A 24,951-nucleotide genomic window follows, 5' to 3' on the forward strand; every position below is an offset into this window, starting at 1 on the left:
ACACTAAGTTCAGTAGTTGTGTCTTTTATATGCCAGTTCCTGTGGTATTTGTAAGGGATAGAAAGAAACTCTTATCTTTCAGGATCTGGAAATCATGATCATTGGGCTTAGGCACAACAATAAAGAGAGAATTTTTTTGAATACATTCAATAGCGGTATGTTTAAAGTATGAAAATATTACAGAGAAGAGTATGTTTGACTTCAGGAACAGGTCAGAGAATGCTTCATAGATATTCTAGCACCTGAGCAGGATTTTGAGGAATAAGTGGAAGTTTTCAATGGAAGAGATGAATGACATCATAGGCAAAAGAGAACAGCATAAAGATAAGAAAGAACAAGTAAAATAATTGTGTGTGAGGAAATTTCAAGTTGTTTTTTCTTGGAGTACATGCAAAATCTGAAGAAAGAGGGTTGCTATAGAAAGCCCAAACTGCTATTACAAATAATTGGCCTTTTGGTTATGAAGTTTATGTGAAATAGAGACTTTGTTATACTTTTGACATTACTGCCATCTTTTTTTTTTTTTTTTTTGACAAAGGGTCTTAGGCTGCCGCCCAAGCTGTAGTGAGGTGGCACAATCACTTCACTGCAGCCTCGAACCCCCAGGCTCAGGTGATCCTCCCACCTCAGCCTCCCAAGTAGCTGGGACCATAGACATGCACCGCTATGCCTGCTAACCGTTGTACATTTTGTAGAGAAGGGGTTTCGCCGTGTTGTCCCTGGCTGATCTTGAACTCCTGGGCTTAAGTGATCTACCCACCTCAGCCTTCCAAAGTACCAGGATTACAGGCATGAAGCACCACGCCTGGCCTGCTGCCATCTTAAGTATAATGGAATTAATAGATTTTAATTGTGGTAGTCAATAAATTATGGAAAATAATAGAAGATACATTTATATATGGTGAGCTGCCTGCATATTGAGAATATGTGTTTCACATTTTGTTCTGAAAGATTTCTGTTTTTAAAATTATCTTGTAAATTTATTTTGTCTTCAGCCATACATTATCCTTGAAATTAGTTTTATTATTTATTTTTTGAGATAGGGTTTGTTATATTGTCTGGGCTGGTCCCAAACTTCTGGACATAAGTGAACCTCCTGCCTCAACCTCCCAAGTAGCTGGAATTACAGATGTGTACCACTGAGCCCAGATATCCTTGAAATTATTTTTAAAAGGACACTCAAAGGGAAGAGGGGAAAAATATAAATAATCATTAGATTTCTGCCCCAAAAACCTGATTTGTATACTATTTTAATAATACGTAAATGTTTAACATACAGTATTAGCCACCATATTCATAGACTAATGTATGTAACTTAATTGGCAGTCCAGTGTATTTTCATTTGCATTGTATACCTTAATTATATTATTATGTGTATATAAATGTCTGAGCATAGAAGCATCTAAATTTTAAAGACCAAGTATATTTGAAAGAGAAAGAAAAAGTATAGAGAGGAAAAGAGAAGAGCTGTGTTTAAATCTATTATCCTAACATCTCTTACATGTGACTGTATGTGGAAATGCTGAAGTTGAGGACACAAGACTGAAGGAATACTAATCCTCGCCATGACCTGAAATATAGTATCTTTAAAAAGCCTAATGTTTTCTTGGTCTCCTTATTTCTTTCTCATTAAGGTTTAAGAAAAAATTACAAAGAAGTTCCTAAATTGCATGACACGACTATCTTTTTGAAAATTCCGAAAAATTAGTTAACAAGGGTAATGTTCTCTTAAAAGTATGCAACATATATTAGTCTTTGATAGTTGTCTGTCATTTGTGTTCTGCATCACTAATGTGGATGGCCAAAGGCGTCTCGTTGTCAATTCTGACCTGTGGTTGCCCTTTCTAAATTTTGACACAGGGCAAAAAAAAAAATCAATATTGTATTGATTACATTATGCTTAACTTTTTCAACTTGAGTATAGGTAACCATTTTCTCTTTTTGAGATTTTTTTTTTTTTTAGAAGAAATATGATTGTTGTAGAGCTGGACATGGTGGCTCATTACTATAATCCCAGCACTTTGGGAGGCTGAGGTGGCAGGATTGCTTGAGTCTAGGAGTTCAAGACCAGCCTGTGCAACATGGCAAAACCCTGGCTCTGCAAAAAATTAGTCAGGCATGGTGGCACATGCCTGTAGTTCCAGCTACTGGGGAGGCCGAGGTGGGAGAATCACCTGAGACCAGGAAGTCAAGGCCATGATCGCAACACTGCACTCTAGCCTGGATATGAGAGTAAGACACACACACACACACACACATACACACACACGCGCGCGCACATATTGTCTGCGCACACAATAAAATAAAGGAAAATAAGCATAATGAGTAATCCCATGCATTTCTTCTTTTTGGTATGTGTATAAATACACGTTTACAAATTGGGGATTATTATCATAGTAAGTTTTATTCCCTTATTTCATTTAAAATTAAATTTCCTTCACTTCCACTTCTGAAATACTGGTCAGTGTACCTTTTGACATAGTATGTAGATTTCTGTCAGGGCTGTTGAGGTAGATGACTTGTTGACTTGTTGGCTGTTTTATTTTTTTAAGTAGCATAGCACAGATGATAGAGCCCTTCCTGTTGTCTCATCTATCCCCTTAGCTGCAGATTAAGTAGTGCTATTTTTTGTCTTTAATATTTACTGTTATGTAAAGTATAATATAATGCAAGTGGCTGCCACTGTCTTATTCTTTTTTTGTACCTTACTCTGATAAAACAAGGATCGTTATAGGTGAGCATTTCCCTTTCTATTTTATCCTTTCGTAAATTAAAATATGTTGGCACGTAGGTTGCTGATATGACATAGCATAGGTAGCTGCTTTACCAGAAATATAATTTTGTCTTTTGAGTGTTTACCATTGGTTCTTTTCTTGGTTAACAGTATTTGTCGTAGTACTTTCTTTTTGCCTTGTCTTTTTTTTCTTATTTCTTTTCAAGAAACATTTACTATCTATTGTATACCCACTATTTAAGATATAGTCTAAACTGACTCTCGGGTTTCTGGTAGAGAGGTGTTTTCCTTCTATAGTATGTCATGTTAATCTTTAGGTCTTTGACTCTTTTCAGTGGCTGACCACTCACCTACTCAATGCCTAAAGCTTTTTTCTTTTTAAAAATTTTTTTTATTATACTTTAGGTTCTGGGGTACATGTGCAGATCTTGCACGATTGTTGCATAGGTACATATATGCCATGGTGGTTTGCTGTCTTCATTTTATTTCTTTTTTTTTTTTTTGTGATTGAGTCTCACTCTTATTGCTCAGGCTGGAATGGCAGGATCTCGGTTCAATGTAACTTTCACCTTCCAGGTTCAAGCGATTCTCCTGTCTCAGCCTCCCAAGTAGCTGGGATTACAGGCATGCACTACCACGCCAGGCTAATTTTGTATTTTTAGTAGAGACAGGGTTTCACCATGTTGGTCAGGGTGGTCTCAAACTCCTGACCTCGTGATCTGCCTGCCTTTGCCTTCCAAAGTGCTGGGATTACAGGCATAAGCCACCATGCCTGGCTTTTCTTCTATTTCAAAGATTAAAGCCTTAGCTTGTGTAGGGGCCAGATGTTAAGTTTCAAAACACTTTGCAATGGAGTCAGGCATGCTTAGTCAATTTTTTAAATAGTTTGTACCAATTCTCCTATGCCTCATAGCGCCTCATGGTATTTCAGTCTAATAGTAATAGTAAGAACACCTGTAAATGCTTATATAGTCATGTGGTCCATTAACTATGTTTTGTTTTGGTCAATGATGGACATATAATGTGGTATTCTTATTGTAACTTTTCTTTAGATACACAAATACTGATCATTTTGTTACAGTTGCCTCCAATACAGTCACATGCTGTACAGATTTGTAGCCTATGAGCAATAGGCCATCCCATGTAGCCCAGGTGGATAGTAGGCTGTACGAGTTAGGTTTGTGTAAGTATAATGTGTGATACTCACACAATGATGAAATCACCTAATGATGCTTTTCTCATAACATATCCCCATCATTAAGTGATGCATGACTACTGAGTTCTTCTGGTTACTGTACTGAATACTTTCCATATATTAACTTCTTCAGTCTTTACAACAACTCAGAGGTTAAGTAGGCTGCTTGAGGACTTAGAGTACATAGCAAGTTGGGTTTGATAGGCATCTGGCTCCAGGTCAGTGGTCTTGTGCTGGTGCTCCCTGCCATTTGCCTTTTGCGTTACTGACATAAAGAACCAGAAGTGTCTCATTGTCTCAGAACTGGAAAGAGATTTACAAGTATCTGTATTGAACTAGATGGACAAAAATACGGAAAACATTTTTGTTATAGTATATGATTAGGATAAGTAAAACGTAATATAAATTAATAGGAAATATAAAATGTTGAATTTCTATAAAAATTCAAACTCTTTTCACGGTTTCTAATGGGAATTGTACTTGTTTCTGTGAACATAAAATTTTCATTTTAAAATAAGTTTATCCATGAAATAAGACTATTCAGTTCCTGATCTAGACTTTTAAATAATGATTTCTTAGAATCGAGTGCCCATTAAAATTTCCTTTGTAGGAGTAGGTAATAAAAACAAACAACTTTAATCTAAGCATTCAGTAATTTACGACAGTTGGAATTATTTTTAAATAATCTAACAGCTCTTTACATCAAAAATGTAATAGAAAATTTCTTGTAATAAAATGAAAGGATTTGGGGCAGTTGCAGTGGCTCATGCCTGTAATCCCAGCACTTTGGGAGGCCAAGGAGGTAGGATCACTTGAACCTAGGAGTTCGAGACCAGCTTAGGCAACATAGGGAGGCCCCCACCTCTATAAAAAAACAGAGAAAATTGGCTGGGTGCAGTGGCTCACACCTGTAATCCCAGCACTTTGGGAGGCCAAGGCAGGAGGATCACAAAGTTAGGACTTCGAGACCAGCCTGACCAACATGGTGAAACCCTGTCTCTGCTAAAAATACAAAAATTAGCTGGGTGTGCTGGAGCATGCCTGTAATCCCAGTTACTCGGGAGGCTGAGGCTGGAGAATTGCTTGAACCCAGGAGGCAGAGGTTGCAGTGAGCCAAGATTGTGCCACTACACTCCAGCCTGGCATCAGAGTGAGATGTTGTCTCAAAAAAAAGAAAAAATTAGCCAGGTGTGGTGGCACACACCTGTAGTCCCAGCTACTCAGGAGGCTGATGTGGGAGAATCACTTGAGCCCAGGAAGTTGAGGCTGCAGTGAACAATAATCATGCTACTGCGCTCCAGCCTGGGCAGCAGAGTGAGACCCTGTCTCAAAAACAAACAGATAAATAAATGAGTGAATGACAGGATTCCAAATTCAACTGGACTTTCTAATTTCAAGTGTTTAAAAATAATGACAAAGCTCTAGGTGACAGAAAACATATGCATTGTTTGAGCAGTCACCTTGCAGCTAGATCTGATGCTGCTGAAAATGCATGTCACTGGCAAATGGGGAAAATATAATCAATATAGAGATATAAGGCTGTTGATGGAAACATTCCTCACTAGATTTTGGGCTCCCCTGTTCTTGACTTGCTCCTTGATGTACTTGACTTGCTGCTTGTTGTGTGCCTTTGCTGTTGAGGCACCTTGAACATAATCTTCCAACAGTTTCACAGGCCTATCTATAATAATGGGTAGCTGTGCATTTTGCAGTTGTCTAATGAGGTAGATCACACTTCCCTTTTCGTAGCTGACATAATCGCAAAGCAGCAAGTGCAGGAGTTACCCACTGAGGAGCACCAGATGAGGTTGGTTGTATCTGGAGGTGACTGGAACAGAGGCTCTCACTTTTTCAAGGTTTTCTATGCTGCCCCAAGGCCTAAGAAAAACTTTATCTAAGGATACCCTGGTAAGATAGCTCTGTCTTACGCTACAGAAAGAAAATTGCTATGAGTCTTGGAGAGATGTTTCAGAATAGACATTTATGAACACTTAATGCATGCAAACAATCCAGCTGTGAAATTCATAGTTTTCTAATCAGTCCTAGAACGGAAAGAAATTTTTTGTGTATGACGTAAGTCATGATAAGGCTTCAATAACAATCTGAAAATCTCAGCAGCTGAAAGCAGCAAAGTTGCTTTCTTGGTCAAGCTACACGTCCATCACAGGTTAGTAAGGGGGCTTTGTTCACTGAGGTTGCAGACTTTATTAGATCTGGCTGATGGAGACTCCATCTCAGCATATGCTTCCACAATCACAGAAGCAGAGAAAAGAGGACATATCGAACCACACACTGACTTGTAAAGCTGTTTAAAGTTTATATTTCACTGGCCAAAGTAAGTTACCTGGTTATGCCTGCCTTCAACAGAGAAGTGATATATATATCATAGGGGGAATATATATATATGAAGTGGAATATAGTATAATTCCCCTTCAGGGAGGGACAGTGAATATTTGTGAACAGTAGTAGAGCTGGCACTTCCAGTTAATAGTCCCAACATTTAAAATTGGATATAATGATAGTTAAATAGCTCTATGGGATTATTGTACCTCGAGGGCTCAAGAAACTAAAATTTTATGTAGGATTATTATTATTTTTGAAAGAGAGTCTGACTCTTGCTCAGGCTGGAGTCAGTGGTGCATTCTTGGCTTACTGCAGTCTCCACCTCCTAGGTTCAAGAGATTCTCATGCCTTAGCCTCTAGAGTAGCTGGGATTATAGGTGCACATCACCATGCCCAGCAATTTTTTTGTATTTTTAGTAGAGATAGGGTCTCACTATGTTGTCCAGGCTGGTGGCAAAATCCTGGCCTCCAGTGATCCTCCCGCCTCGGCCTCCCAAAATGCTGGGATTACAGGCCTGAGCCACTGCACCCGACCTATAGGATTATGTTGAGGTTGAAGCAGAATTCATCTTTTCCATGATATTTTTGAGTCTAGAATTTCTTTTCCATTTTGAAATATTTTCTTCTTTGTCATAACTTATGGAGCTTTCATTCTCATGCTTGCAGGAGAGATTGGAACCTAAAATACCACAATTTATCAATGTGGTGTCATTTCTGTACATCTTGATTTGCATATTTCTAGGCACAGGAGTAATTTGTCTTAACATGGTATAATAAAAATGCTATCATTTAATGACTGTTAGGTGACATCTTTAGACATCAGTTCTTACTATCATTTTTCTTCATTGTATACCAAAAGTGTGAAAGATTTCCAAATATTTTTCCGGTTACTTAAGGTGGAAGATTTTATACATGCTTCTCATTTTTCTTCCCTCCGGAAAACATACAAATAAATGATAGTGTGTGGTTAGCTTTCAGAATGGATCTTAATGATCCTTACTTCCTAGTATTCACCTTTACATAGCCCTTTCCCACAATGAATAGGGTGGACCTGTGTGATAATGCGATATAGGAAGAAATATATGTGTAACCAGTGGGATATTGTGAAATGACAGGAGTTCAGATATGAGCACTGTGAATCAAGACATAGGATAAAACTATAAAGAAAAGCAAAGGAATAAGTTATACAAAAATCAGGATACTTGTTATCGCTGGCTGGTGCAGTGGGGGAATGCAACTGGGGGAGGCATAGGAGTCAGTCAACATTTTAGTAACCATTGTCCTGGCTACTTGGAATGTTCATCTTGATTTTTTCAAAACTGAGTATTCAGTTTTGAAACATTTCAAAATAAAAATAAATGTCTGAGTTGCCATTCTATTAAGACAATCTATGTCTTTTTTAATTGGAAGAGTACTTAGTCTTCTGGTTGTTATAGGGCTTCTTAATTTGGACTTTCAGAGTAAGGTTCAGCAAATCTAGGTCCAGGTGCAGACTCAGCCACTAACTTCCAGGAAGAACTAAGGGAAGTCACATAACCAACCTAAACTCCACTTACCTTAGCTGTATAACTAAAGGATTTTAAATGGTTGTGGAAAAGCTGACAGCACACAGAATGAAGCTACACTCACCTATGCTTGCATGGAAACTAATGAACTAAAACATAATGTGGAAGGCATTTTGAAAAGTTTCCTTTAGTTGAGAGAATTTAAGCTCTTTATTTTTGCTGTCCATTCTGAATCACAGTCTCTAGAATCAAACTTATGGTAGTCTTTATACATGATAAGAATGATAGCCCGTCTTTACTCCTTTTTTTCTTGTATTGGAATTGGGAGTTAACATATAGTTGGAGTAAAGGTCTTTTTTGTGTATAATGAAAAAAATTCTTTTCCACTGTAAACCATATTGATTTAGGATATTCTTTATAAGTATGTATATTTACAGAATTATTGAGAGGAAAACCATGAATTTTTCTAGAGTATGTATGGAAAAATGAGTACATTTGAAATCTCATATCATTTTTCTATTGTAAAATGTTACATTGTTTACTTAAATCTAAAAGTATGTTATTGCTAATAGTGCTGTGGGTATTAAATCCAAATTTACTTCATCCAGTGTCAGAAGAAATTTATATTCATATGGTTGTGTTTAGAATCTAGAAAAGATTTTACTGAGTGTTTACTCATCTGCCTACTCTTCTCTCTCCCCACAGAAATTATTCTTGACAGAAATATTTTAGAAGAAAAATCTTTACTATGGCCTCAGCAGTACTTAGCTCTGTTCCCACCACCGCTTCTCGTTTTGCCCTGTTACAAGTGGATAGTGGCAGTGGTTCTGATTCTGAACCTGGAAAAGGTAAAGGTCGAAATACCGGAAAGTCTCAAACTTTGGGAAGCAAATCAACTACAAATGAGAAAAAGAGAGAGAAAAGAAGAAAAAAGAAGGAACAGCAACAGAGTGAAGCAAATGAGGTAATAACAATTATAATTTTTTGTGTTGTCTGCTTTCCCAATAGACGATAATCATCCTGAGAACAGATACTATCTTGTTCACCTATGTATCCATAGTACCTGTTTCACAGGTACTCTGTAAATATTACTTCAGTGAATGGATGTGAATTTGTGTATATTTAAAGTCAAATGTAATGAACATTTTTTTTTGAGGCAGTGTCTCACTCTGTCTCCTAGGCTGGAATGCAGTGAGATGATCACAGTTCACTGTATCCTCAACCTCCTGGGCTCAAGGTATCCTCCCACCTTATCCTCCTGGGTAGCTGGGACTACAGGCACATGCCCCCATGCCTAATTTTTGTATTTTTTGTAGAGATGGAGTTTTGCCATGTTGCTCAGGCTGGTTTCGAATTCCTAGGCTCAAGCAATCTGCTTGCTTGGGCTTATAATCTGCTGGGATTATAGGCATGAGCCACCATACCCTGCCTGAACATTTTTAAAATATAATTTTTCTGACTGTGGAAGCTTGTGTGTTCATTGCATAAAGTTTAAAATAGGGAAGTCTTAAAGGAAACAAAGGTCATTTATAGATATAACCAGAGATATAATCAATTAATATTTTGGTATATGTTTTCTGTACACATATATAAATTTATCTGCCTATATACATGTATATGTGTATCCATATTACACTTAAATGAAAATGGAATTATATAATAGACTGTTTTATAACTGGCTTTTAAAAAAATTAGTCATGAGCAGTTTTCCATACTTGTAAATACAGATTTATGATATTTTAAATGAATCCACAGTTTACAATATTTAATTACACGGTTATTTCATACGTTGTTTAATTGAACTCAGAATAAGCATTTGGGTTGTTTCCTGTTTCTTACTGTTACAGGCAAAAATCATATGACTAGTTGTTTTTGTTTTTGTTTTTTTGAGATGGGGTCTCACTCTTGTTACCCAGATTGGAATCCAGTGGTGTGACCTCGGCTCACTACAACCTTTGCCTCCCAGGCTCAAGTGATGCTCCCATGTCAGCCTCCTGAGTAACGGGGAGCACAGGCACATGCCACTATGCCAGTCTAGTTTTTGTATTTTTGGTAGGGATGAGGTTTCATCATGTTGCTCAGGTGATCCACCTGCCTTGGCCTCCCAAAGTGTTGGGATTAAACAGGCACGAGCCACTGTGCTGGCGTCTTATTTTTTTTTCTCCAAAGAGAAGGCAGAATCTCTCCCTGTTGCCCAGGCTGGAGTTCAATGGCATGATATAGCTCACTGTAGCCTCAAACTCCTGGGCTCAAGCAGTCCTCTCGCCTCAGCCTCCTAAGTAGTTAGGACTACAGGCAAGCACCACCACGCCTAGCTAATTTCTTTTTTCTTTTTTTTTGTAGAGACAGGGTCACAGGATGTTGCCCAGGCTGTTCTCAAACTCCTAGGCTCAAGCAATCCACCTACCTCAGCCTCAGCTTCCCAAAGTGCTGAGATTACAGGTGTGAGACACCATGCCTGGCCCTTTGTAATTCAACTTGAATGGACATTTTTATGCATTCGATGGTCATTTTTTCCTTCAGAGTAAAAACTGTATGGAAGGCCCTTTTTTTCCTAGACATCTTTGGCATTAGTTATATGACCAACATTTAATATGCCCATTGTTTTTAAAAGAAATGCTGATATACAACTCTAGCATGTGTTTTGTTTTAATAGAAGGAGCAGTCAGGTATATAAGGGTTTTTCTCATTATTATTTAATGTGAGAAGTAGTAAAAGTATTTTATTATCATAGTTATTTTATGATGTCCTAAGACTTAGAAAAAAGCCTTTTCAATTATTTTTTCCCATTAAATTTCCACCTCCATTGCTTTCTAACTATTCTTTAAAATGCTTGCCACACAGTAACTTTAAAGGAAAGACATTTTCCTCCCTGGATGATGACCTTTCAGAAGTAAGATCTTTCAGAACTTTTGATTGCCACTATTTTCTTTGAGGAATTAAAGATGATTTGGAAGAAACAGAAAATAAGGCAATAGTGGAGTTTATATTAGAGAATAAGAACATGTAAAACAATGAGTGTGAAGGATACTTTCTACTTCAGCCATTTGCAGTTCTAGTCCATCAGTCTTTACTTTCTGTAAAGTAGATAGCAGCCAGTGCTTCATTTCCAGCAGCATCTCCTTCTGAATGTCCTTTCCGAATCAGAAACCAGCTACTTACTGTGGTGTTTTTATCTTATTCCTGTTTATAGAACAATATATCAGGTAAAAAACACAATTACTTTTGCACCAATCTAATATGACCAGTTAAAATTATTGATCCTCAATTTAAAGCCTCTTTGTTAGTTTCTAAGGGCTGCCAGAAAAAATACCACAAACTTGGTGGCTTTAAACAACAGAAATTTGCTTTTTAACAGTTCTAGAGTCTAGTAGAGGTCCAAATCCACATGTCAACAGGGCCATTCCCTCTCTGAGACTCTGAGTAGAATCTTTCCATGCCTCTTCCTAGCTTCTGGGTGGTAGGAATGCCCAATCCATGGCATTCCTTTGGCTTGCTGTGTCATCAACCCAATCTCTGCCTGTGTTGTTATGTGGCATTCTCTGTGTGTCTGTGTTTTCACCTCTTTCTATAAGGACACCAGTCCTATTGGATTAGGGCCCAATCTAATTCAGCATGACTTCAGCTTAACTTGATTACATCTGTAAAGACCCAATTTTCAAATAAGGTCACATTCACAAACACTGGGCGTTAGGGCTTCATGGTATCTTTAGGGAGGCTACAATTTGTTAAAAACTTCAGACAATTTAAGTTGAACAGTTCAAATGCTCAAAGAGCAATTCACAATTTGGCAGTGCCCAGAACCAGAAAATAGGTTCAGAGCTACTCTTGGGCTGTCAGATGGTCACATAGTACTTAAGGGCAGAAACAGGAAGTGAGGTACAGAAAGAGCTGGACTGGTTACAGCTCTACCTTTGCCTTATTTGAACGTGGTTTGAACAATTGGCCACCTGTGATTGGCTAAAACTTGGTGATTGGTACAAGAGTAGGTTACAGTTTGTTTATACATTGTTAGGTTATAGTTTATTATGTATGGTGAAACTTTCAAGTTGAACTTAAAATATGTAAGGAGGCAGCTTTTGACTAAACTTCTTTTTTTTTTAACTGCTCTGAGCAGAGCTAGCTCATAGGCAGTATGTCCAGAGTTTGCTGGCTAGACCTAATTTAACAAATTCAGTTCATAACACCCTCTCAGTGTTTTTCTCTCTTGTTTCAACTCCTTTGTCTTAGATTATTTTTATTGTTGGGAGTGGCTTTGTCCATACTGTTTTAGTTCATTGTGTACTTTGTGGACTAGGACCTGTATTTTTCAGTACTAGCAAAGTAGTTGTCGTGGTTGCTTAGTTGATCTCTCAACTATTTAAACTTTTAGATGTGCACGCTTTCTGAACTGTATTGTTTTGTGTTTTATTTTTATTTTTGAGACAGGGTGTCACTCTGTCACCCAGGCTGGGGTACAGTGGCATGATCACTGCTCACTGCAGCCTCAAACCCCCGGGTTGAGGTGATCCTCCCACCTCAGCCTCCTGGATAGCTGGGACCACAGGTGTGTGTCATCATACCCGGCTAGTTTTTATTTTGCTTGTTTGTTTGTATTTTTTTGTAAAGATGGGGTTTTGCCATGTTTCTGAGGCTGGTCTCAATCTCCTGGGCTCAAGCAGTCCACCTTACCTCAGCCTTCCAATGGGCTAAGATTACAGGTAAACTCAGCTATGTTTTGCATTTTAAAAGCAAACTTGTTTTACTGTTTTCTACTCCTATAAACTTTTCTTTAGGAAAGAAGAGTGATTAAAATGGTGGCATAATATAGTATAATACATTTTTCACTTAATCATTTCATATATAGATCTAAGAGCATTATCTCAAATGCTGGCAAAATTAACATTCTACAAAGATTATAGAAAACACAAATAATGACTTTAGTTGTGTGAGTTAGCATACGAGTGTTTGGAGTAGAAGTATAAAAATGTCATTTTTTTTAATAAAAAAATCATTTTTATCCCAGGATCAATAAACTAAATTTAATATTTTTTGTTTGTGTTGTAGCTCAGGAATCTTGCTTTTAAGAAAATTCCCCAGAAATCCTCTCATGCTGTTTGTAACGCTCAACATGATCTTCCACTGTCAAACCCAGTACAGAAGGATTCACGAGAAGAAAATTGGCAAGAATGGAGACAAAGAGATGAGCAGGTACAACTAAGTAAATAAAATTACTTTGTTTTTCATTGAATTTATAGATTTTTACACTTGATCTTAGCCAAAAGGCCGAGAAGCGATGAATTTATAGATTTTTAAGATGGCAGTGCCTCTGAATTTATATCACCACTGTTTTTAGAAGGAATTTGTATTGGATTAATTCACATTTGCTGCTTTTAATAAGAGGTTCTGTTTTTGATCTACTCAAAAAGAAAATTGATACATTTGTTGTTTGTTAGTTTTGGCAATACAAAGCAGTTATTTTGTGGTTTTAAAAATTATCTGCCTTTTACAAATTAGGGAGTGACAGGGAAACATAGGGGAACAGTGTTAAATTATTCCAAGTAAGAAAATCACATTCATAGGACCAGAGGTCTCTTGTTAAAAATACACAGTGACTAGGCTGGCAGCAGTGGCTCACACCTGTCATCTCAGCACGTTGGGAGGCTGAGGTGGGTGGATTGCTTGAGTGTAGGAGTTTAAGACCACCCTGGGCAACATAGCGAAACCCTGTGTGTCTACGAAAAAATAGAAAAATTAGCTGGGCATGGTGGTGCTCACCTGTGGTCCCAGCTACTCAGTAACTGAGGAACCAGAGCTCAGGAGGTGGAGGCTGCAGTGAGCCATGATTCTGTCACTGCACTGCAGCCTGGGTGGCAGAGTGAGGCCCTTTCTCAAAACAAAAACAAAGCAGAAAATACCCAGTGACAGTTTTGCTTAAAAAAAGAAAGCCTTTGGCAAGCAGGGTCTGGAGTGGACTTCCAGCAGTTCTACAGCAGAGGGGCCTGGCTGTTAGAAGGAAAACTAAGAAACCAAAAGAAATAACTTCATCAACAAAAAGGACTTCCACTCAGAGACCTCATTTGAAAGTCACCAACTACAAAGACCACAGTTAGATAAATCCACAAAGATGGGAAGAAACCAGCGCAAAAAGGATGAAAACACCAAAAACCAGAATGCCTCGCCTCCTCCAAGGGATCACAACTCCTCACCAGCAAGGGAACAAGGCTGGATGGAGAATGGATTTGATGAATTGACAGAAACAGGCTTCAGAAGGTGGGTAATAACTTTTTTTTTTTTGAGACGGAGTTTCGCTCTTGTTACCCAGGCTGGAGTGCAATGGCGCAATCTCGGCTCACCGCAACCTCCGCCCCCTGGGTTCAGGCAATTCTCCTGCCTCAGCCTCCTGAGTAGCTGGGATTACAGGCACGCGCCACCACGCCCAGCTAATTTTTTGTAATTTTTAGTAGAGACGGGGTTTCACCATGTTGACCAGGATGGTCTCGATCTGTTGACCTCGTCATCCACCTGCCTCGGCCTCCCAAAGTGCTGGGATTACAGGCTTGAGCCACCGTGCCCGGCCGGTGGGTAATAACTTATCTGAGCTAAAAGAACATGTTCTAACCCAATGCAAAGAAACTAAGAACCTTGAAAAAAGGTTTGACGAAATGCTAATGAGAATAAACAGCTTAGAGAGGAATATAAATGAATTGATGGAGCTGAAAAACACAACAGGAGAACTTTGCAAAGCATACACAACTTTTAATGGCTGAATCGACCAAACAGAAGAAAGGATATCAGAGATTGAAGATCAACTCAATGAAATAAAATGAGAAGGCAAGATTAGAGAAAAAAGAGTGAAAAGAAATGAACAAAGCCTCCAAGAAATATGGAATTGTGTGAAAAGACCTAATCTACGTTTGATAGGTATACCTGAATATGACAGAGAGAATGAATCCAAGCTGGAAAACACTCTTCAGGATATTATCCAGGAGAACCTGGCCAATCTAGCCAGGCAGGCCAATATTCAAGTCCAGGAAATACAGAGAACACCACAAAGATATTCCTCAGGAAGAGCAATCCCAAGTCACATAATCATCAGATTCACCAGGGTTGAAATGAAGGAAAAAGTGCTAAGGGCAGCCAGAGAGAAAGGTCGGATTACCCACAAAGGGAAGCCCATCAAACTCAGAGCAGATCTCTCAGCGGAAACCCTAGAAGCCAGAAGAGAGTTCATTCAACATCCTTTAACAAAAGAACTTTCAGTGTAGAATTTCATATCCAGCCAAACTAAGCTTCATAAGCAAAGGAGAAATAACAACCTCTATGAATAAGCAATTGCTCAGAGATTTCTTCACCTCCAGGCCTGCTTTACAAGAGCTCCTGAAAGAAGCATTAAACATAGAAAGGAACAACCAGTATTAGCCACTCCAAAAACATACCAAATGGTAAAGAGCATCAACACAATGAAGAAACTACATCAACTAATAGGCAAAACAACCAGCTAGCATCAAAATGGCAAGGTAACAACAATATTAACCTTAAATGTAAATGGGCTAAATACCCCAATCAAAAGACACAGAATGGCAATTTGGATAAAAAGTCAAAACCCATCAGTGTGCTGTACCCTGGAAACCCGTCTCACATGCAAGAATACACATAGGATCAAAATAAACAGGTGGAGGAAGATTTACCAAGCAAATGGAGAGCAAAAATAAGTAGGAGTTGCAATTCTCGTCTCTGATAAAATAGACTTTAAACAAACAAAGATCAAAAGAGACAAAGAAGGGCATTACATCATGGTAAAGGGATCAATGCAACAAGAAGAGCTAACGATCTTAAATATATAGGCACCCAATACAGGAGCACCCAGATACATAAAGCAAGTTCTTAATGACCTACAAAGAGATGTAGAATCCCACACAATAATAGAGGGAGACTTTAACACTTCACTGTCAATATTAAACAGATCAACCAGACAGAAAATTAACAAGGATATCCAGGACTTGAACTCAGACCTGGACCAAGCAAACCTAATAGACATTTATAGAACTCTCCACCCCAAATCCACAGAATATACATTCTTCTCAGCACCACATCACACCTACTCTAAAATTGACCACATAATTGGAAGTAAATCACTCCTCAGCAAATGCAAAAGAACGGATATCATAACAAACTGTCTCTCAGACCATAGTGCAATCAAATTAGCACTCAGAATTGAGAAACTAACTTAGAACTTCACAACTTCATGGAAACTGAACAACTGGCTCTTGAATGTTGACTGGATGAACAGTGAAATGAAGGCAGAAATAATGATGTTCTTTGAAACCAACTACAACAAAGACACAATGTGCCAGAATCTCTGGGACACATTTAAAGGAGTGTCTAGAGGAAAATTTATAGCAATAAATGCCCACATGAGAAAACGCCCAATTTTCAATCTAAAATATACACCCTATCATCAAAATTGAAGGAGCTAGAGGAGCAAGATCAAAAAAACTCAAAAGCTAGCGGAAGACAAATAACTAAGATCAGAGCAGAACTGAAGGAGATAGAGACACCAAAAGAACTTCAAAAAATCAATAATCCAGAAGCTGATTTTTTGAAAGATCAATAAAATAGACCACTAGCCAGATTAATAGAAAAGAAAGAAGAATTAAATGCATGCACTAAAAAATGATAAGAGGTTAGTTATCACCACAGATTCCACAGAAATACAAACCACCATCAGCGATTACTACAAATAACTCTATGCACATAAACCCGTAAGCCTGGAAGAAATGGATAAATTCCTGGACACTTGAATCCTCCAAAGCCTAAACCAGGAAGAAGTTGAAACCCTGAATAGACCAATAACAAGGGCTGAAGTTGAGGAAGCAATTAATAGCCTACCAACCAAAAAATGCCCAGGTCCAGATATGTTCACAGCTGAATTCTACCAGACATACAAAGAGCAGCTGGTACCACTCTTTCTGAAACTATTCCAAACAATCCAAAAAGAGGGAATCCTTCCCAGATCATTTTATGAGACCAACATCATCCTGATACCAAAACCTGTCAGAGACTAAACGAGAAAAGAAAATTTCAGGCCAATATCCATGATGAACATAGATGTAAAAATCTTCAATAAAATACGGCAAACTGAATGCAAAAGCACATTAGAAAGCTTTTCCATCACCATCAAGTAGGCTTCATCCTGGGGATGCAAGGCTGGTTCAGCATACACAAGTCTATAAATGTAATTCACCACATAAACAGAACCAAAGACAAAAACCACACGATTATCTTAATAGATGTAGAGAAGGCCTTTGACAAAATTCAGCAGCCCTGTACGCTAAAAACTCTCAATAAACTAGATATTGATGGAACGTATCTCAAAATAATAGCAGCTGTTTTTGACAAACCCACAGCCAATATCATACTGAATGGGCAAAATCTGGAAGGATTCCATTTGAAATATGGCACTAGACAAGGACGCCCTCTGTCACCAGTCCTATTCAATACAGTATTGGAAGTTCTAGCCAGAGCAATCAGGCAAGAAAAAGAAATAAAGGGTATTCAGTTAGGAAAGGAGGAAGTCAAATTGTCTCTTGTTTGCATATGACATGATTGTATATTTAGAAGACCCTATTGTCTCAGCTCAAAATCTCCTAAAACTGATAAGTAATTTCAGCAAAGTCTCAGGATACAAAATCAGTGTGCAAAAATCACAAGCATTCCTATACACCAGTAACAAACTTAAAGAGAGCCAAATCAAGAACAAACTGCCATTCACAATTACTACAAAGAGAATAAAATACCTAGGAATACAACTAACAAAGGATGTAAAGGACCTCTTCAAGGAGAACTATAAACCACTGCTTAATGAAGTAAGAGAAGACACAAACAGATGGAGAAACATTCCATGCTCATGGTTAGGGCAGAATCAATATTGTGAAAATGGCCATGCTGCCCCAAGTAATTTATAGATTCAATGCTATCCCCATCAAGCTACCAATGACCTTCTTCACAGAACTGGAAAAAACCACCTTAAACTTCATATGGAACCAAAAGAGAGCCTGCATAGCCAAGTCAATTTTAATCAAAAAGAACAAAGCTGGAGGCATCATGCTACCTGACTTCAAATTATACTACAAGGCTACAGTAGTCAAAATAGCATGATGCTGGTACCAAAACAAAGATATAGACCAGTGGAACAGAACAAAGGCCTTGGAGGCGACACCACACATCTACAACCATCTGGTCTTTGACAAACCTGACAAAAACAAGCAATGGGGGATGGATTCCCTGTTTAATAAATGGTGTTGGGAAAACTGGCTAGCCATGTGCAGAAAGCAGAAACTGGACCCCTTCCTGACACCTTACACCAAAATTAACTCCAGATGGATTAAAAACTTAAATATAATACCTAACACCATAAAAATCCTAGAAGAAAACCTAGGCAAAGTTATTCAGGACATAGGCGTAGGCAGCATAGGCAAGGACTTCACAGCTAAAACACCAAAAGCAATGGCAACAAAAGCCAAAATATACAAATGGGATCTAATTAAATTCCAGAGCATCTGCACAGCAAAAGAAACAATCATCAAGGGGAACCGGCAACCAACAGAATGGGAAAAAAATTTTGCAATCTACATCTGACAAAGGCCTTATATCCAGAATCTACAAACAACTAAAACAGATTTACGAGAAAAAAGCAAGCCTATTCAAAAGTGGGCGAAGGATATGAACAGACACTTTTCAAAAGAAGACATATATGAGGCCAACAAACATATGAAAAAATGCTCCTCATCACGGGTCATTAGAGAAATGCAAATCAAAACTACATTGAGAAACCATCTTACGCCAGTTAGAATGGTGATCATTAAAAAATCTGGAGACAACAAATGCTGGAGAGGATGTGGAGAAATAGGAACATGTTTACACTGCTGGTGGGAGTGTAAATCAGGTCAACCATTGTGGAAGACAGTGTGGCAATTCCTGAAGGACCTAGAAATAGAAATTCCATTTGACCCAGCAATCCCATTACTGGGTATATACCCAAAGGATTATAAATCATTCTACTATAAGGACACATCCACATGAATGTTCATTGCAGCACAGTTTACAATAACAAAGAACTGGAACCAACCCAAATGCCCATCAATGATAGACTGGACAGGGAAAATGTGGCACATAGACACCATGGAATACTATGCAGCCATAAAAAACAATGAATTTGTGTTCTTTGTAGGGATATGGATGAACCTGGAAACCATAATTCTTAGCAAATTGACACAAGAACAGAAAATCAAACACTGAATGTTCTCGCTCATAGGCGGGTGTTGAGCAATGAGAACACATGGACACAGGGAGGGGAGCATCACATACTGAGGTCTGTGGGTGGTGACTAGGGGAGGGACAGTGGGGAGTAGGGGGGGGAAGGATAACATAGGGAATAATGCCTGATATAGGTGATGGGGATGGATGCCGCAAACCACATTGCCATGTATGTACCTATGCAACAGTCCTGCATGTTCTTCACATGTACCCCAGAACCTAAAGTGCAATACAATATATATATAGTAAATATTTTATTTATATATAAATAAAAAATATATATTTTTTTATTTATATATGTATAAAATATATAAAGTCTTTGGGAAACTTGACTGTTGTTTGTTTCTTTAACCTATACATGATATTTTGTTCTTCTCTGTCTCTATTAAATGTCATTATTAACAACCAAATAAAATAGATAACTCATTAAGACCAATGTATTTCTTTTTTGTGTGTGGAGTCCAGGAAAATAACATACTAAGCCTGGAAGGTACTCTAAGAGATGCTATATGTATAGTAAGTGATGAGAATATTTGCCTGTTAAACTGTCATTTGATGTCTTGAGAATGAGTATCATTCTAGCAAATGTTAGATCTAGTAGAGTGGCTATTCCTATCATTCTTGGGTTGCCAGTTTTAAAAGAAATAGACTGTACTAAGTTATTCTCTTAACATAAACTATGCAAATTATAACATTTCTTTTAGGAAGGAAATAATTTTGCAGTGCCTCAGGCTCATCATTATGAGCATCAATTATTACTGTAGAGCCATGAGGTAGTGCTGTTCAAATGGCAGTTCCAGGCACTGCTATACTGGATAAATAATCTTGTACTGTTTCTAGGGGTTATTTGATTTATTTTTCTTTATAAGATATTCATTATGTCCGATTCTTGTTTACAAGTATAAATGTTTTGATGATCTACTTGCTTAGCCAGTAATAGAATTTACTAGTGTTTTCATTGGAGAGACTTTCTCCTAGTGGCCCAAAGTGCACTGGAGAACTGATGAAGGAAAACTACTCAAATTTGCCCCAAAATAAATTCCATGCAACATGGGAACTTGAGCACAGATGTCTGATTGCTTTTTCTTCTGCTCCCAGTGATTGCTGTTGAAATGACCAGGTAATGATGAAAAGGAAATAGTCTGACTCTTGGCCCTGATCCTATATGAGGATGCCATTCAAGGCCCAGGAACTTACACAAATTTCTGCTGAGTATACTACTGATGGGTCACTTAGGAAGACCTGGAACCTTATGTGGGAGCCTCACTTGGAAGAAAATAATCAAAGGTGTGGAAGTAGAGTAGATCTTGGGATAATTACCCTGAGAGGTGAGGAAGAGACAAGGGTAAGCCTTGCAACTGATGGACAGTATACTGTTTGGAATCTATTTTATTATGATTAATAGATTAATAATAGATTTCAAAAGTAGCTACATGTAGAGGGATCAGTCAATGATTACATACTAAGCAGAAAGCATACAGTATGGTGGGTGTTTTCCTGATACAGTATGAGAAATTTCAGGCATGGAGGGCTGAGCCAGACAAAGCTGAATGTGGAAAACTTAGCTGTTACTTGGCTGCTTATGTCAAACACAAAAGAGAAATCATACTAAGACAGAGTTTTCCTACTTCCAAATCTCCATATTGATAATGCAGATTTACATCAACTAAGCCTCAGCGTTCAGTCTGAGAACTAGAATTAACCAATCAGATGGACAGTAGGGAAGCACCCTGTTCACCGACTTAGGAGCAAACACTGGATCTTAGTTGATCTCATGTCAACTGAAGAAAAGTTTCTGCCACATGAAGGAAAAAAACATTGTACTTAGTGTCTGGAGTGAAAGCACACCTTGAAAAAGATTTGCTTCAGGAAATAAGTTGATTTGAGATAACACCTATGTTTTGCTTTAATAAAAAAAGGCTAGAACATTTTGTAAAAGTCAAGGGAATAGTAGTGTTACATAACAAGTTAAGATAAAATAATGGACTAAAATTTAAAAAGTTAGAAATTAAAAGGGAAGATGGGTGAATTAAAAGTGAGATGGGTGAATTTTAAAATTTAGGAAATAACATCATAGCAGATTAAAAACTTCATTAGAAGGACCAGAGTATCTGCTAAAGAAAGCTGAGCCAATCATGTGAAGGAAAATTTGAGATAAATTTTGCTGATAAAATTGACACGATAGATTGGAATACTGAATTGAAATCCAGCAGAGGCATAATTACTGTCCCTGAAACAAACAGAACAGAGGCAGGCCTATATTGATAGGCCAAGTGTACTGGCTCATGCCTGTAATCCCAGCACTTTAGGAGGTTGAGGCAAGAAAACTGCTTGAGGCCAGGAGTTTAAGACTGGCCTGGGCAACCTGACGAGACCCCAGTTCTACAAAAAATATTATGTTGATAAAAATTTCCCTAAGCTTAAGATTTGAATCTAAGCTTGAAAATAACACCAAATTTAAGTCTTTTAAGAATTAGATTCTAATTTTAAGAATGAAGAATACAGAAATAATAGTATAAATATATGCACAGGAGAAAACTGGTTGCCTACACAGGGTAAAGAATCAGGCTGGCTACTTTAAATACCAGAACCAAAATGTTAGGACCAAGAATTCCATATCTAGCCAAGAAGTCATTTGTGTGAATGTGAAAGAAATATACTGAGGTCCGGTGCAGCAGCCATTGCCAGTAATCCCAGCACTTAAGGAGGCCAAGGTAGGCAGATCACTTGAGCCCAGGAATTCAAGACCATCCTGGGCAATATGGCAAATTCCCATCTCTACCAAAAAAATACAAAAATTTTCTGGGTGTGGTAGTGCATGCCTGTAGTCTCAGCTACTCAGGGTGTTGAGCAGGGAGGATTGCTGGAGCCTGGGGGTCAAGGCTGCAGTGAGCCCGTGATCATGCCAATGCAGTTTAGCCTGGGTAACAGAGACCCCATCTCAAAAAACAAATAAAAACACTCTCAGATATACAATAACTGAGAAAGTATACCACCATTATACTTTCTGCAAATTTTTCTGAAATGTGCTCCTGCCAATTAAAAAACAAATCTAAATAAAGAGCACCAACAATCAAAAAACACTGGTGCTGAGTATTTAAGCTAGTTAAATAAATAATTAATTCTAAGTAGTAGCGAACTTTTATCTATCCCAGCATACTTCATTGTGAAAAATCCTCTACCCACTTATTATTTGCGTAGAGATGTACATATCAGAAGATGTATATGTTTCTTAATTGAAATGGGTGTTATGATATATGATGTATAGAAATGATATGTAAATTATATCCCAGTAAAGCTGTTTTTTTTTTTTTTTTTTTTTTTTGAGACACCCAGGCTGGAGTGCAATGGCGCGATCTTGGCTCACTGCAACCCCCGCCACCTGGGTTCAGGCAATTCTCCTGCCTCAGCCTCCCGAGTAGCTGGGATTACAGGCACGCGCCACCATGCCCAGCTAATTTTTTGTATCTTTAGTAGAGACGGGGTTTCACCATGTTGATCAGGACGGTCTCAATCTCTTGACCTCGTGATTCACCCGCCTCGGCCTCCCAAAGTGCTGGGATTATAGGCTTGAGCCACCGTGCCCGGCCAGTAAAGCTGTTTTTAAAAAAACATGTAGGGCATGGCTTTGACTTGGTTGTAGGCATAATTTTTAGTTCTTTAAAATGATTGAACAAGATCAAGAAACTTTCACCAACAGCTGTTGCCTATGAGTAAATCTCTGTGTAGATGTTGTTCAGGTATAATTGTTTTATTCATGATGCACTGATATTATTAATTCCAGTGTACCTTTTTTTTTTTTGAAAGAATTATCTATGCAGTGTTTATTATTATTATTATTATACTTTAAGTTCTGGGGTACATGTGCAGATCTTACAGGATTATTACACATGCCATGGTGATTTGCTGTGCCTCCATCCCCCCCTTTACCTACATTAGGTATTTCTCCTAATGTTATCCCTCCCCAACCCCCCCACCCACTGCTATCACTTCCCTAGCCTCCCAACCCCCAACAGACCCCAGTGTGTGATGTTCCCCTCCCTGTGTCCATGTGTTCTCATTGTTCAACATCCACTTATGAGTGAGAACATGCAGTGTTTGGTTTTCTGTTCTTGTGTCAGTTTGCTGAGAATGATGGTTTCCATATTCATCCATGTCCCTACAAAGGACACGAACTCATCATTTTTTATGGCTGCATAGTATTCCATGGTGTATATGTGCCACATTTTCTTTATCCAGTCCATTCTTGGTGGGCATTTGGGTTGGTTCCAAGTATTGCTATTGTAAACAGTGCCAAAGTGAACATATGTGTGCATGTGTCTTTATAATAGAATGATTTATAATCATTTAGGTATATACCCAGTAATGGGATTGCAGGGTCAAATGGAATTTCTATTTCTAGATTCTTGAGGAATTGCCACACTGCCTTCCACAATGATTGCACTAATTTACACTGCCACCAACACTGTAAAAGTGTTCCTATTTCTCCACATCCTCTCCAGTATCTGTTGTCTTCAGATTTTTTTTTTCTTTTTTACTCCTGGCAACTTTCATTTAAGTCTCCAGATTTTTTAATGATCGCCATTCTAACTGACATGAGATGGCATCTCAATGTGGTTTTGATTTGCATTTCTCTAATGACCAGTGATGATGAGCATCTTTTCATATGTTTTTTGGCTGCATAAATCTCTTCCTTTGAAAAGTGCGTGTTCATATCCTTCACTCACTTTTTGATGGGGTTGTTGTTTTCTTGTAAATCTGTTTGGTTCTTTGTAGATTCTGGATATTATCCCTTTGTCAAATGGGTAGCTTGCAAAAAATTTTTCCCATTCTGTTGGTTGCCAGTTCACTTTAATGATTGTTTCTTTTTTTTTTTTTTTAATTGTATTTTAGATTCTGGGGTACATGTGCAGATCATGCAGGATTGTTGCATAGGTACATACATGGCAATGTGGTTTGCTGCCTCCATCCCCCTAATGATTGTTTCTTTTGCTGTTCAGAAGCTCTTAAGTTTAATTAGATCCCATTTGTCTATTTTGGCTTTTGTTGCGATTGCTTTTGGTGTTTTAGCCGTGAAGTCCTTGCCTATGCTGCCTATGCCTATGTCCTGAATGGTATTGCCTACATTTTCTTCTAGGGTTTTTATGGTGCTAGGTCTTATGTTTAGATCTTTTATCCATCTGGAGTTAATTTTTGTATAAGGTGTAACGAATAGGTCCAGTTTCAGCTTTCTGCACATGGTTAGCCACTTTTCCCAACACCATTGATTAAACAGGGAATCCTTTCCCCATTGCTTGTTTTTGTCAGGTTTGTCAACAATCAGATGGTTGTAGATGTGTGGCATTACTTCCAAGACCTCTGTTCTGTTCCATTTCTCTGTATCTCTGTTTTGGTACCAGTACCACGCTCTTTTGATTACTGTAGCCTTATAGTACAGTTTGACATCAGGTAGCATGATGCTTCCAGCTTTGTTCTTTTTGCTTAGGATTGTCTTGGCCAAGCAGGCTCTTTTTTGGTTCCATATGAAGTTTAAGGTGGTTTTTTTCAGTTCTGTGAAGAAGGTCAATGCTAGTTTGATGAGGATGGCATTGAATCTATAAATTACTTTGAGCAGCATGGCCATTTTCACAATATTGATTCTTCCTAACCATGAGCATGGAATGTTTTCGTCTGTTTGTGTCCTCTCTTATTTTGTTGAACAGTGGTTTATAGTTCTTCTTGAAGAGGTCCTTCATGTCCTTTGTTAGTTGTATTCCTAGGTATTTTATTCTCTTTGTAGCAATTGTGAATGGGAGTTTGTTCATGATTTGGCTCTCTTTCTGTTATCAGTGTATAGGAATGCTTGTGATTTTTGCATATTGATTTTGTATCCTGAG

At 38.1% G+C, this 24,951-nt stretch overlaps 1 protein-coding gene across 1 annotated transcript in view; it reads left to right on the forward strand.

Moving 5' to 3' along the window:
* GKAP1 (G kinase anchoring protein 1) overlaps window positions 1–24,951 on the forward strand; it is a 96,811-nt gene that overhangs the window by 2,854 nt on the left and 69,006 nt on the right. The window contains exons 3-4 of the mRNA XM_002742794.5: window positions 8,483–8,741; window positions 12,824–12,967. Of these exons, the coding sequence (XP_002742840.1) occupies window positions 8,526–8,741; window positions 12,824–12,967 (360 nt within the window). The 5' untranslated portion in view covers window positions 8,483–8,525. The remainder of the gene's footprint in view (window positions 1–8,482; window positions 8,742–12,823; window positions 12,968–24,951) is intronic.

Source organism: Callithrix jacchus, chromosome 1 (assembly GCF_049354715.1).
Source record: "Callithrix jacchus isolate 240 chromosome 1, calJac240_pri, whole genome shotgun sequence".
NCBI classification, from domain to species: Eukaryota; Metazoa; Chordata; class Mammalia; order Primates; family Cebidae; genus Callithrix; species Callithrix jacchus.